General features: G+C 42.0%; 2 protein-coding genes across 3 annotated transcripts; both read left to right on the top strand.

The window, feature by feature from the left end:
- The first annotated feature begins 3,356 nt into the window (after positions 1-3,356).
- LOC103635708 (cyclin-A1-4) lies at positions 3,357-9,336 on the top strand. 2 transcript variants are annotated; one of them, XM_008658094.4, is made up of 11 exons: positions 3,357-3,584; positions 4,301-4,661; positions 4,746-4,849; positions 5,541-5,633; positions 5,731-5,864; positions 7,960-8,035; positions 8,104-8,180; positions 8,254-8,287; positions 8,357-8,506; positions 8,641-8,775; positions 8,870-9,285. In XM_008658094.4, exons 1-11 carry the CDS (start codon positions 3,408-3,410, stop codon positions 8,939-8,941), a joined length of 1,413 nt encoding a protein of 470 aa, XP_008656316.2. In that variant the 5' UTR covers positions 3,357-3,407; the 3' UTR covers positions 8,942-9,285. The 2 variants fall into 2 exon arrangements, with proteins under 2 accessions (XP_008656316.2, XP_020398896.1); XM_020543307.3 differs by having other exon boundaries at positions 8,254-8,506; positions 8,870-9,336.
- Positions 9,337-12,981: 3,645 nt separating this feature from the next.
- On the top strand, positions 12,982-15,303 carry LOC103635710 (serine/threonine-protein kinase AGC1-5). The gene is made up of 2 exons (XM_008658095.2): positions 12,982-13,221; positions 13,483-15,303. Exon 2 carries the CDS (start codon positions 13,619-13,621, stop codon positions 15,209-15,211), a length of 1,593 nt encoding a protein of 530 aa, XP_008656317.1. The 5' UTR covers positions 12,982-13,221; positions 13,483-13,618; the 3' UTR covers positions 15,212-15,303.
- The last annotated feature ends 246 nt before the right edge of the window (positions 15,304-15,549 follow it).

The raw sequence follows: 15,549 nt of genomic DNA, 5'->3' as shown, positions 1-15,549 counted from the left end.
CTTTGTTGAGTTGGTGCATCACCCAGTGTAATCATGTCACGTATGATGTACTGGTGGACTTCGTGACCATGGTGATATATTTGATGTCTTTTGATAATTGATATATTTGTAATTATTATCATGTAGTGAATATTTATTTCTATGTTGAAGTATTCCCCATGGGGGCTCAAACAGGAAAAGGAGATCCATGGGAACGAGGGATAGAGATGGGTTTGTCCCTGTTAAGCTAAACGGGACAGGGACAAGGAATGAGTTTCAGTGAACGAGGGGCGGGTGGTCCCCGCCCCGTTGCCATCCTAGGGTGGGTGAACTAGTGATATATACTGGTAAAGACACTGGCCCTAGATTTCTCTGAAATCTATAGTTATACAGTGTGCCAACTAAAATGGAGGAGGTGGCACTACTACTCTTATCTACTGCAAAATGTGCTAAAGTAGGCAAGATTATTGATCCTATCTGCTAGCAATTATTGTTGGAACTGATCCCATCGAGCCTGAATGGTCTCGAATAGGGTTAGTATTTTGTCTATCTGAATTTTTACATATATGTATACTTACGAACGATAAAAGTTAGGATCTCATGTATAACCACGAGTGCATCATCCGCATTTTACTCGACACGTTCCTATCCCTATACAGGATATGTAATAATTTAGGGGTAGTTTTGGCTTTTAATCTGAGCCCTACGTATGGGTCCAAAGTAGAGTGGTATATAGGGCAAAATAAAAAAAATCAACCTAGACGATATAGATAGAATGTTTTAAAAATTAATGTTAAACACTAAATATAGAAAACTCTACTTTTTTTCAAGCATGAGTTCATACGTCACGCTTCTCACGTGTAGAGCATATTCTATTCTTTCCCACGTCTTGTTTTTAGATAGCCCGTGACAAAACATACAAGCCCAACGGGTGAAAACGAATGCTGATTCAGATACCATTTTTAGCTTTTTTTTCTTTGATTATGAATAAATAGAATATAAAATCTGATATGTAAATTTATATTATTGTTTTTAGTAGTTTGTAAAGTTTTATAAAAAAGCAAGCCTTAAGATTATCATATATTTTCTTTAGATATAAAATTCGGTACCATTCGAATACGACACTGATAACTTTTCATCTTTTTTGTTGTAGAGAGTAGATAATGTATAAAACAATTTATGAGAAATTTTATTCTTATCTGTGTAATGTGGTTGCTAACAAAAAAATTAGCATCAAATTTCATACATATCTATTTTAAATATTAGATTTACCGTAACAGTTCGGTTTAAGTACCCGTTTTCATCTCTAATAACACTAAGTCACATACATCACAACAATTTCGGTTAGTTATACCTTACTAGGTGAAGTAGAACGAGTGACCGATTAAGTTATAAAAAAGAGTCTGATCTTTTTTATATCTTATATCTTTCTCGGTTTTTTTCTAAGACAAGAATAATATTTACAGTTTAATATGTGATATGTGTAACTTATATCTATTTTAATTTTAAATTTACTTTTTTAAGGAGAATCTATTTTATATTAGTTAGTTACTCTGGGTTATCGTAGAACTGTTCCACCGTATCATTAAATATGATGCAACGCCCCGAATTTTTTGCATTTTGACCCTTCCTCGGAAAAAAAATCACGTTTAGACCTTAGAAAATTTTAATGTTATTTTTAGACCCTTTGCTCGGCGCCATAGCCTATGGCGCCGAGGTAACACAGCTCGGCGCCATAGGCTATGGCGCCGAGGTACGTGCTGCGCTGGCACAAACGGACGACGTGGCGTCGACGTGGCACCGAGCTCGGCGCCATAGATCTTGGCGCCGAGCTCAGTTGTAAATACATAAAGTCTGTGTAGCTCAGTTGGTAGAATACAACGCTTTTAACCTTGTGGTCGTGAGTCAAGCCCCATGGTGGGCATTTCTTTTGCCTTTTGTCACTAATTTGTTTTTTTGTTGTCCGTTCAGATTTATTTTTCATCCAGTTTTTTTTGTTTTTGTGCTCGCTTTTAGTTTGTGCTACTTTTACCCATACTGAAATGGCCCTGTTACTTGTGCTACTTTTACCAAAACGAAGAGAGATGACCGACAGATCATAATAAATTGCGGCTGAACTTAATTTGATTTGGTGGCAATTGGTTGGGGCACACAGATAATCTTAAAAAGCAGCATTTGGTTGGACTGCGTGGCGCCCTGTGCTCACTAGCTGAGGCTACTACTACGTACTGGCTCGTGCTGCATTGCATGCATGCGTGCATACAACAGGCATGTGACGTGAGACCCACAACCGTTGTAATAAAAACATCTCTGACACTCTTTATAAATTTAAATCATTCTTATTTTCTATATCTTTCTTTCCTTCAATATAATAGATTTTATATATATTATTTATGTTATAAAAATTGTTCTTATTTTCGTTTTCTATCTTTAGTTAAAGAAAAAATTTAATAGAAGATACCTCTCTCTATATATATATCATTAATCAATGTAAAAAACCATTGAAGAAAACTTTGCTACAAAGAATACAAAGAGTTTGCTCTTATATGTGGCCAACGTCAGACGCTTCAAAAGTGTGCATACGACCAGCTGCTCCATGCGTTTTGCTGTTTTGTGCTGGCGTCGACCGCGCTGATTTGTCGACACGTACAGGCTAGCAAAGCATGCATGTACGTGTACGGACGTATATGTCTCGACAAAGCAGCGATATACCCAAAAAAAACCATTTGCGATCTTGGATTCTAGCGAGCATGCAACTGCACCGAGTTACATTCTTCTTGGACGGAGAGAATAATACAATAACTTTATATAGTTTTTTTATGTATATTATTTTTATATTAATTATAATTTAAAATAAAGAGGGTGAATGTTATTTAGGACTTTTAAAATGTACTATAGCGACATAAACAAAAAAAATCTAGACAACAAAAAAATAAATCAGTGATAAAGAAAAAAAGTATTGAACATCCACTATGAGATTCGAACCCACAAACCACAAGGTTAAGAGCGTTGTACTCTACCCACTGAGCTAGACAGACTTTGTGTATTTACAACTGAGCTCGGCGCCAAGATCTATGGCGCCGAGCTCGGTGCCACGGCGTCCGTTTGTGCCAGCGCAGCAAGTACCTCGGCGCCATAGCCTATGGTGCCGAGCTCGGTGCCACGTCGGCGCCACGACGTCCGTTTGTGCCAGCGCAACACGTACCTCGGCGCCATAGCCTATGGTGCCGAGCTGTGTTACCTCGGCGCCATAGGCTATGGCGCCGAGAAAAAGGTCCAAAAATGACATTAAAATTTTCTAGGGTCCAAACGTGATTTTTTTCGAGGAAGGGTCAAAATGCAAAAAATTTGGTGCACCGCCATGTATTTGTAAATAAAGAAAAATTACAACCGCGGCAGTTCACCACTTCCGCACCGACTCTCCCGAAATGTCTTGCTGGGCAGCAGGGCGCCGCTCATCGGCGTCGGCCATGGCGGAGAACACCGGCGCGCGGGGCGCCAAGGAGGCAGTGGTGACGTCCGGCAAGCGCGTCGCCCTCGGGAACCTCACTAACGTCTTCCGCGGCAGCTGGGGGTCCGGCGCGGCGAATTCTGCGTCCGATGCGGTACGGCTACTCATTGCGCGCTCGCACGATCGGAGCGTAAGGTTTATCTGATGGATCCGTTCCGGTAGGTTCGTCGCTTTGGTTCTCGTAGGAGGGGGCCACGCCACGCGTAGGAATTTGCCATGAGTTGTGGTACACCCGTACAGGGAAATGTGTTGATCAATTCAATTGCTTCAGTTTAATTTGGCGTGGCATTTCTAGGGTTTATGCCGCTTTGCACTCTTCTCGATCCATTTGATCTAATAACGGCACATGTTAGTTCCGCATTTTCTCGATCATTTTAACAACATTTGCTGATGTCTTTTGGAGATATTGATTTTCCTTCTCTTTTTTATTTGGCTGCCTTGTTCGATGAAATACTTCTGTTCCACGGGTCTTAAGACAGTATATTGTATTTCGTTGTATCATAAGGTATTTTGGTAATATATTGTATTTCGTGGTGTCATAAGAGATGTTTTGGTGTTTTCGGAATCGAGCAACTTGCAATCGCAACTTAGGTTTTTCATAGTTTTTGGGGTGCTGGGTGTTTCAGTTCCAGAGATACTGGCGTTTCATATGCACTGCACTGTTTCGAATATTCTGTTACTAATATATTGCTTCCCTCGTGAAGTTTATATGCTTAATTGCTTATGTAGCTCTCTGTTTGTCATTGTAATCGTTCAGTTGAACAACTTTAATAGACAACGTTAATACGTTATAGTTTCCTCTTACTACAGAAATTGAGTTCTACCAAACCAGATGATGTTAAGAAAGGATCCTATGCTTGCCTGCGCAATGTGAACACGGAACGGGGTTCTAGCAGAAGGCTGGCCTCTGAACAGTTTGATCAGGCAGTATCACTTCTTCAGAAGAACACATCTCTTCCTTCTGTGCCAGACGTTGTATCAACAGGTTGCAGCTCACCCGGCCTGTCTCAGGATTGCTCGGTCTCCATGGAGGATGCTATGTCAACATGCAACTCAACAGAAAGCTCTGATGTTGAGTACCTCAATAATAATGACGACCCCTCAATGACATCTTCTTCGCATTGGTGGGCCAGTGATAGACCTCATTTCTCTGATAGTATGGATGTTGCAGGTTTGTTTACTAATCAAAATGGGGGCAGTTCTGGTTAGAATTTTCGTGCGATGCTGGGTTTACAGGACCTGTTTATTCTTGCAGAATTCAACTGGAGGAAACATAGTCCTAATCATTACACCTATAAGGATCCACGACTTTCTACAACTCTTGCCTGTGAAATTTACGAGAGCTTGCGAGAGGCTGAGGTGATATATTTTTGCTCATTCTCTTGCCTTTGATATAAATCTGCATACCAAGCCTTAGAAACCAGGAACGTGAAACTTGCCCACGTTTCTCGTTCCGTTTCGGGAACGTAGGAACAATCTCGCTCCCGTAGTGTTAAAATCTTTTTTAAGTATCGTACCACGTACCACGTTTCCGTTCCTCGACCCATCGATTTGGGAACCTGGTTACTAAGTACTGAGCATCAAGTTATAGCTGGAGTGCTAATATCAACAGAGCATGCAATTCTTAGTGTTCTACAATGTGTTAGGCTGAGTAGATGGTTTACTCACACCTCTATACCGTATTTTATGCTTTTTGATCCTTTTTGCGAAAGATTTTCACAATTACACCCTTTTTGATTTGAATTCAGAAAATGGACCCTTACCTCGGCGCCATCATTATTGGCGCCGAGATTACACGTCTCGGCGCCAATATAAATGGCGAGGATCTATACAGTGGCTGGATTTGTTTGTCATTATGATTCATGCAACTCTACATTCCATTTAGCAGTTTCTTGATGTAAAAAAATGGTGTTTTTGTGTTGCAGGACATTATATTGTTTGCACATAATATCCCACTTTGGTGAAGTTTGTGTTTGGTTGCTCCTAGTTATCCACTTGCCTCCTTGGGGCAATTGCTGCCTGCATTTACCCTGTTGTATTATTCTTGCAGACTAGGAAAATGCCTCCAACAAACTTTTTGGAAACCACTCAGACAGATATGAGCAAAACCATGAGGGCAATATTAATAGACTGGCTTGTAGAAGTAAGCCTTTCCTCTTAGAAAGGAATACATGTTTTCACAGCTATTTAAATCAATAATGACCTCTTGATGTTTGTCATATTGCCTTTTCTCAATTCAGGTCACAGAAGAATATCGTCTTGTTCCTGAAACCTTATACCTCACTGTCAATTACATTGACCGTTATCTTTCTGTCAAAGAGATCAGTCGGCACAGACTGCAATTAGTTGGTGTTGCTTGCTTGCTTATAGCTGCGTAAGATCCAATTAATTCATTTTAGTCTATTTCTATTTTTTATATTTTTCTGTGCTAAAGATACATGGGGGTGGAACAAGAAAACCTAAAGGGCAATGAAGGAGAAGAAAGAATGCTACCATATCCGTATCATGGCAAGAGTGTAGACATCATAGAGAAGTAGAAGGTAGCAAAGAAAACTGCAAAGCGAGCTATAAGTGTAGCAAAAGGTAGGGCGTATGAGGATCTTTACCAACAGTTGAGTACGAAGAAAGGAGATAGAAACATATATAGGATGGCTAGGGTCCTTGAGAAGAAAACAAGGGACTTCAACCAAGTTATGTGCATTAATGATGAAATGGAGCACCTCTTGGTGAAGCATGATAAGATCAGACCTGTATTGCGAGTTTTTTTTTTGACAAATTGTTCAATGGGAGAATGAGGACACAACCTTTCAGTTAGATGACTTCTTTGATGACACCAATAGGCGCTTTGTGCATATGATGATTGAAGAATATGAGGTTAGAGAAGCATTGAAAATGATTAGAGAGGGTAAGGTGATAAGCTCTAATGTTATCCTAATTGAGGTATAGAGATGCCTCGAGGACATAGCTATAGTATGACTAATCAGTAATCAGGTTGTTCAACCATATCTTAGCAAGATGTCTAACGAATGGAGAAGTATATTGATACCGATCTACAAGAATAAAAGAGATATTCAAAGCTATACTAACTACCAGAGAATTAAGTTGATGAATCATACTATGAAGCTATAGGAGAGAGTTATCGAGCATGGTCTAAGAGGAACAACAAGAATATTTTTGAATCAATTTGGTTTCATGCTCGAAAGGTCTACCATGAAAGCCATTTTTTAATAAGGCAAATGATGGAGCGGTATAGGGAATAAAATAAGGAACTACATTTAGTTTTCATTGACTTGGAGAAGACTTATGATAAAATACCAATGAATGTTATATGATAAATTTTGGACAAACATAAAGTTCCGACGAAGTAAGGTGAACTCATTAAGGAATGTAAAAAATTGTTGTGGTTGGTGCTTGATTAAGTGATGGGAACATAAATAACTTCCTAATAGAATATGACTACATCAAGGATCAACTTTGAGCTTTTACCTTTTTGCCTTGGTGATGGATAGGATCACAATAAACGTACAAGGGGATATCCTTTGATGTATGTTTTCTGCTGATGATGTAGTGCTGGTTGATGAAAATCGAGTACGAATAAATAGGGAATAGAGTTTTGGTGAGAGACTCTAGAATCCAAAGGTTTTAGACTTAGTAAAACTAAAATGGAATACATGAGATACGATTTCGGCACTACTACACATGAGGAAGGAGATGTTAGTTTGGAATGTCAAGCAGTGCTCAGTGCTCAGGAAGGACACCTTTAAGTATTTAGGATCAATTCTATGAGATATTGGTGAATATGTTATCCATAGAATCAAAACAAGGTGGATGAAGTGATTTATATGACAAGAGGGTACCACCACAGAAGCTAAAAGACAATTTTTATAAAATGATGATTAGACATGCTATGTTGTATGGTGTAGAATGTGGCCTACAAAAATGACATGTTCAGTAGATAAGTGTTACGAAATACATATGTTGCGTTAGATTTGTGGTCATACAAGAAGGAATTGAGTTTGAAATGATGATATACATGATAGATTAGGGGTAGCACAAATTGAAGAAAATTTTATTCAACGTCGGTTGAGATAGTTTGGACATGTCCAACGGAGACCTCCTGAGACACTCATATTGAGATCCTAAGGCACGATAGCAATGAGAAGTGAGGAAGAGAAAGACAGAAGTTAATATGGAAAGAGGCAGTAAAAGTAACCTTCAAAGAATAAAATATACCTAAAAATTTAGTCTTGGATAGTAGTGCATGGAAAACAGGTCCATGTGCCCTAATCTTGAATTGTGGGTTCTGTTGGGTTTTAATTCTAGCCTACCCTAACTTGCTTGGGCCTAAAAGGCTTTGTTGTTGTTGTTCTTCTGTGCTCTGTTCTGATATTGTGTTGTTAATATATGTTCTGATATTGTGCTGTTAATATGTGTTCTGATATTGTGTTGTTATTATGTTCAAATTTTAGAAAGTATGAAGAAATATGCCCACCTCTGGTAGAAGAACTCTGTTATATTACTGACTATTCATACACCAAGGAAGAGGTTCATGTCTCAGCCCTTTTTTTTTCTTATTGTTTCTTAGTTTCATCTTCTAATACATAGTTTAACAGGTTTTGCAAATGGAAGCTTCTGTTCTGAATAACTTGAAATTTGAGATGACAGTACCTACAGCAAAATGTTTCTTAAGGTAGTATTATTGGTTTCTGTAATAATGATCATGGACATACTGATACTAAATACTTTTGTTCATGTCAATATAGGAGATTTGTACGTGTTGCTCAAGTTCCTGACAAGGTACATGTTTCACTGTTTTGCAGTTCCTACCAATTCCATGTGCTGGTTGATTTTTTTTTCTTTCTGCAGGGCTCATCTCTGCATCTTGAGTTCTTAGTCAACTACATTTGTGAGCTGTCACTTCTGGAGTACAGCTTACTTTGCTATTTACCTTCAATGGTAGCTGCCTCTTCTGTTTTCTTGGCGAAGTTTATCCTTATGCCAATAAAAAACCCATGGGTATATGTCCCCAACCTTATATTTTATGAATCTTCATTGTTAAACTCGATGTTTGCATTCTTCACCCCCAAAACATAAATAAATTTTGATGCTTGCATTAGCTAACATTTGCATTTATTCTTGATCGAAAGCAGAATTCCTCACTTTCTTACTACACGCGGTATACACCATCTGAGTTGCGTGGTTGTGTAAGGGTACTGCACCGGCTCTTCCGTTTGGGCCCTGGAAGCAATCTTCCTGCAATTAGAGAAAAATACAGTCAGCATAAGGTGAGCCTTGCCTCCTACATAAGGTGATTGCCGATGAGAATCATTACTTTGGTACCTACTCTGATGCTAAATGCCCTACCCTTTATCTGCTCAGTACAAATTTGTAGCAAAGAAGTACTGCCCACAGTCAATCCCTACTAAGTTCTTCCAGGATCTGACAAGTTAGAAGCCAAGATTACTTCTAGTTACTCAATGAAACCTTCCTGAGGTACTTAGTGTGATACTATGATATTGATTTGACAGATAGTTTTGAATGCAAGGCATGCGCGCGGCCTTGCGTTTAGCAGATAAACAGGTTCAAGTAAACTGTATGTCACTTGTGGCAATGTTGTTTCAGTGTTGTGCTTTGATTGCTTCCAGCATCGTCTTATACGTTGCTGTTGTGGTCTTCTCACGCTGTCTAGAACTTTTATTGTATAGTTCTGGACCTTGCTCATAACAAGGGTAGATAGTTTGGCTAAAGATAAAGTGTACTCATTCTCTCATTGTTATCTACGTGTTGCTTCTGTATTCTGAAGATTCTGCTCTGAAACCCAGCAAATGTATTATCAGGCATCAGAATAGTAGAGTCTGAGTCAATTTTTGCTATTGGGAATAAGTGGGAGGGTAACTTTGGAAAGCAACCGATCAGGTTATCTTTGCTAATCCAAAAGTTATTTCAGGGTTATGCTTTAATATGTCTTTTTACTGATAATTATGCTAATGAGATCTTCAGGGTCTTGGACGCATGGATTGCAAACTTGTATATTAGCAGTACATGTCATTTGGGTATTTAAAGTCTTAAGTTTGTGTTGTCTAAATTTCTCTATTCTACACATCCACCTAAATTTGCATGGTACAGTTAACTTCTTGGGCATAGAATAGATCTGCACATCTTGTTTAGGTTTGTTTAGTGAACTCTAGGAAAATATACTGGTTAGTAATGGAAGTTTAATATGAACATAAGAATTATTGAAAAGATGTTTTGGATGGAACATCATGTAAAACACAAGTTTAAGAGAGAAAGTAGGTGTTCTTTTTTTATCGCATCTCTTATAAGTTATTTTTGACAGTACCATAGAATCAATTTAGGATAAAAGAGCATTGATGGAGCGGATTGCGTAAAATTTGAACTCTTAAGTTATATGAACATGAGATCCTTTATAAGGAGACCTCGTAAAAATTTAATTATAGATATAGTAGATGTATCGCAGCCTAAAAAATATAATTATAATTCTAGATCTAAAGAAAATCAAACCATGGCGTATGCTCTGTGTTCTAAACCCTGTTTTCAAGTTGTCGACTAGTCGTCCAGTCGGTCCTGGGAGCTCGACTTGAGGAGCCGGCTCGACTTTTCTGGTAAGTCGAGCAACTTGTCAACGACTGGAAATTCTCAGTCGACTAGTCGTCGACTTGGTCTGGCAAATCGGTCGACTTGTGCCCCAGTTCAGCCCAAAGGCCCGTTACACAAATTTTCTTGATTTGGGAGAAAATGCAATGGATGATCTTGATTTGGGAGATATTTAGGGTATCTACTATCTAGTATCTATCTAGCTGCTGCAGCAGCTTAGCTATCTAATGGAGCTTATTTTCTTTCAAGTTTGAACTATATTTTCTTGCTATTTGTTTTCCAATTTGAACTATATGGCTGTTATGACTTATGAGTTTATGACTTATCACTTATGTGGCTGATTTAGTTCAGTTTGAGGCTTCAAATGAGGTAAGACTTGCTGTTTATTTCAGTTTTGTTCAATTTCAGGCTTCAAATGAGGTAAAACTTGCTCTTTCTTCATATATAAATGCTATATTGTCTATATAAAGCTATTATATAGGCAAAACAACCACTATATTGGCAAGTCGACGACTAGTCGACTGACTTATCGACTAGTCACCAAGTCGGTATCTTGTCGACTCGACTTGACTCGACTTATCAACTTGAAAACCTTGGTTCTAAATAGTATGCTAAGATATTTAACGATCTTTCTTCTTAAACAGATAATTCTAGTCATCTTGTTTGGAGCCTAAAGTGCTAAAAATTAGACAGCAAATCGTTTGCCAGATGGATCCAAACATGCCCTAAATACACGTAGAAGCAAATACTCCACAAACAGTTATACCCCAAAGATAGCGGTAACTGTAGCGAGAGATTTAGAACCTTAGGTGAGATAGCCTTCGAGCATTTTTCTTAGACATTTCCGCTTGGGTTGTCTATACCGGTACCCTCTTCCCTTTCGGCCCCCCTTCGGTAGGGGATACAACAACACCCTATTGCCCACTTAGGCTCCCTCCATCCTAGTGAAACTATCTTTGTCCCCCACATTGCACGCTATGCGCTCCTCTATACAGGACCCACGTGGGATGTCGTTGCCTGTGCACGTATTTCAGCACGTATTTCATCACAGATGCTAAGAATAAAATGATATTAAATGTTTGTGGTGGGTTACAGAGGGAAAATATAGGGGAACCGTTGCGGAAGGTAGGAAAATAGGGGTAGGAATCTGGGTGACGTGGAGAAAAAGTGGGATATAGGGGGATAAATTTAGAGGGAATCGCTACAAATAGCCTTAGACTATCCGCATCGGTGCCCCTCCCCTAAATATAGGGACAACAATGTCGCCCCTATAGCCGCTTGGATGCCCCCATATTTTTATAGCCTTAGACTATTGGCCCTAGATGATGATGAGTGTGTATAAAAATGATATTTTTATAGTTATGGTGGGGTATAGGTGGAGAATTTAGAGGGAACTGTCACAGGAGAAAAAAAAGTAGTGGGTTGGAATTTTGGTAAAGTGGGATATAGAAGGAGAAAATTTAAGAGAAACCACTGCGGATAGTCTTAAGATAGCCTTCTCACGTAGTTGAGAAAATGTTCGAACCTCCTACCTCACCTATACACGGTGGTAGACACCATTGTTTTGTGATAATTGAGGTTGAGTCTTAGACCTATGCTTTAGAATTGATGCTACCTGAACACCTACCTCATTCATATATAGTCGCATTATTATAATGTCTCACCTATATACAGTGGCACCGTTACATGGCAACATATGATGTGCACTCATATCAATATGTGCAACCATGCATCCAGACTTTCAGAGTCATCGGATTTAGAACCAACCGCCATCATTGGTGGGTATTTTTTTTGCAGAAAAATGTCTGGTGATCTAACGTACATTTAACAGAAACCATCTCCGTCGATGTGTGTTCAACGAGAATCGAATGGCTCTAAACGTTGGATGCATAGTTGCAAAAGTTGGCATTGGTGCACAGGATATGTTGTCCGTTACAAAGTGAGAATCTATGCTAGTCCTTAGACCTATCCTTGGCCTCTTGTTTTATCTATACACAATGACACGGTTGCAATATGAATATCGAGGTTGATTATTAGACCTGTGGTTTAGAACTAGTGCTATTTGAGCCTCTGTTTCACCCAATGATATTGTTAAAACGAGGTTGATTTTAGACCTATTATTTAGGATCCGTGCTTAGACTGTCTCTAACAACGTTCTCTATATACATCCTCTATATTGCTTAGATCAGTGCTTAGACCTATTGTTGGGAGAATTTTTGTCTTCAATGTTATCCCCTTCCACATGATCTACAAAGTACTTCATCAATTTTTTTAGGTATATGAGACTAGATATGATATCTATTAAAGATGCTTTTATCTTAAAATCTGAACAAGCTAAGATAAAGGGAGAGTTAGGCACAATCTAATTAAACATCTCCGAGTTCTAGATTCTAGTTATAGAGAAAAATGGGGTTGGGACGAAAACTAAGAGCAGGTAGTATCGGGGGACGAATCTACATTGATGGTAGGGGTGTACATGCACCCTAATTAAAAAATTCAAAATCTGTAGATTTAGTTCAGATTTTATCATATTTGTACTCCTATAAAAATTCTATACATCAACAAGTCAATTGCATCCCTATAAATTCGTTCTAGCTTCGCCACTATATAGTATGGTGTATATTGACTCTTCGTCTTTCGTCTACTCTATAAATGGACTAGACTGTCATGAGACAACAGCACATTTTGTCTACTCTATAAATGGACTAGACTGCCATGAGACAACAGCACATTTTAGGCTCTCTTTAGGTCTTTGGGAAAAGAAAGCGAGACCGTACCGACCATGGTGACCACGTGAGCACAGCACCTCTCTTTCCTCGCTAAATTTAGCTATGCATGGCTTCTTCGTCATCGTCTACTTGCCCTCCATCCATCCCACGGATGTCTCGCAACCCCACGAATCCAAGCCCATGTTTGCAAAAGCATTTTTCACTCTACCTCTCCTACCAAAGCGTTCCTCTCTTGTAGTTTTGGTCCAAGCCGATCGATCTCGCATACCAAAATTTTCTTCGATCATGTAGGTTTTGCTCAGAGCAATGTCAGAGCACATAAGACCCTGCCGATTCCTCTGATCATTTGCTGCTGCTCAAAGCATTCATCAAGATTTTACTCGTCAGGTTTGTGTTTACTGCTTGGTTACCATCGTCTTGTTGCAATGCGAACTATTGATGTGTGTGATCTCTCTTGCCGTTCTTTCAAAAGACTTCTTTTTCCCCTTGGGATCGGAATTGATGATTTTGATGAGAGTACGGTTCCAAAACCTTATAATTTCAATAAGAACTTGTCCATGTATTTTTTATCAGGACACTGTTCTCTAACTCTAATATAAATATGAAATGATATAAATATAATATAATGATGTAATATGTTATGTATAGGGTTAGCTAAGGGGAGGAGGAAGATTTGTGTCACAATGCAAGGCCGCTGATGCTTTGCCATGTGGTGAAGTTTCAGACAGATCGATTCAGCTAGCTTCTTTCCATGATTCCATCCACGGAGCTCAGCTAGCTCGGCATGGACTTCAGCCCTCAAAGAAAGAGCGCCGAACGCAACCGCGGCAGCTTCGAACACGATGACAGTGATGATGACATCAGAGCTGAATCCACCGCCTCTAATAAGCCATCTGCGCATTCGCACGACAGCACCAAATCCAAGCCCAAGACGAGCCATGGCGGTTCAACCCGAAGTAGCTCCGAACCGACGGCGGGCAACAATAATGCTGACGCCACCAGCTTGGACAGCGGCGGGGCGAGGAGGAGCAACAGCATGGAGAGCAGCAGCACCGCCTCGGGCACCACGCCGGCCAACGTCCGGCGGCACACCGGCGGCGACAGCCGGTGGGACGCCATCCAGCTGGCCACCACGTCCCAGGACGCGCCGCTGAACCTGGCCCACTTCCGGCTGCTCAAGCGCCTGGGCTACGGCGACATCGGCAGCGTGTACCTGGCGGAGCTCCGCGCCTCGCGGGCCTTCTTCGCCATGAAGGTGATGGACAAGGCGTCCATCGTCAGCCGGAACAAGGTGGCCCGCGCGCAGACGGAGCGCGAGATCCTCGGCCTCCTCGACCACCCCTTCCTCCCCACGCTCTACACGCACTTCGAGACGGACAAGTTCTACTGCCTCGTCATGGAGTACTGCAGCGGCGGCAACCTCCACTCGCTCCGCCAGAAGCAGCCCGGCAAGCACTTCTCCGAGCCCGCCGCCAGGTTCTACGTCGCCGAGGTGCTGCTGGCCATGGAGTACCTGCACATGCTGGGGATCGTGTACAGGGACCTCAAGCCGGAGAACGTGCTGGTCCGGGAGGACGGCCACATCATGCTCTCGGACTTCGACCTGTCGCTGCGCTGCTCCGTGTGCCCGACGCTGGTCAAGTCGTCGTCGTCGGTGCACTCCACCGGGACCGGCAGAGGGGTGGACGTCGCGGACGGCGACGTCATCACCGCCAACCAGGGGTGCATCCAGCCGTCGTCATTCTTCCCGCGCATCCTGCCCCGGCGCACCCGGAAGCCGTCCAAGAGCGATCTGGGGCTCAGCGGCCCGATCGCGGTGGAGTTCAACGCGGAGCCGACGGACGTGCGGTCCATGTCGTTCGTCGGCACGCACGAGTACCTGGCGCCGGAGATCATCCGCGGCGAGGGCCACGGCAGCGCGGTGGACTGGTGGACGCTGGGCATCTTCCTCTACGAGCTCCTGCACGGCTCCACGCCCTTCAAGGGCGCCGGCAACCGCGCCACGCTGTGCAACGTCATCGAGCAGCCGCTGCGCTTCCCCTCGTCCGACGGCGCGCCCGGGGCCCCGGCGGTCAGCTCCGTCGCCAGGGACCTCATCCGCGGCCTGCTCGTCAAGGACCCACAGAAGAGGATCGCCTTCACCAGGGGCGCCACGGAGATCAAGCAGCACCCGTTCTTCGAGGGTGTCAACTGGGCGCTGGTCAGGAGCATGACCCCGCCGTTGGTGCCGGACCCCGTGGACTTCCTGCAGTACGGAGCTGCCAAGGAGAAGAAGGCCTCCGACAGCAGTACAACGGCGGCCGTCGAGGCGGCGCCGGCTGGTCCCGTCGGAAGCCAAAACTCCGGCGAGTCTTACACGGATTTCGAGTATTTCTAGCTAGGACGTACTGTCGACATACTACATATTCTTACTAATGTAAAACCATATATACAAGATTAGATTACCTTGAACGCGATCAGCCTGCCTCCCACACGCCCTCAAGTCACCAGATTTTTTTTTTTGCCGCTTGTGTGATGATCCGACGAGATCGCCGAAACCCACATGCCGAGGATAGGATGACCCGTGGACCGCGCGATGCGCCACCACCGCGACATGAGTAAACCACAGGACGCCAACGATAGGTAGATTGTGAGGACCAAACGGAAAAAAAAAATTCTACGCAGCCCGGCTGCAAAAACGTCTTTATGCAGTCCTATACAACGGATGCGTGTCAC

Source organism: Zea mays, chromosome 8, assembly GCF_902167145.1.
Source record: "Zea mays cultivar B73 chromosome 8, Zm-B73-REFERENCE-NAM-5.0, whole genome shotgun sequence".
Taxonomy (NCBI): Eukaryota; Viridiplantae; Streptophyta; class Magnoliopsida; order Poales; family Poaceae; genus Zea; species Zea mays.
The sequence above is the reverse complement of the archived record's forward strand: the minus strand, read 5'-3'. Positions and strand labels throughout refer to the sequence as shown.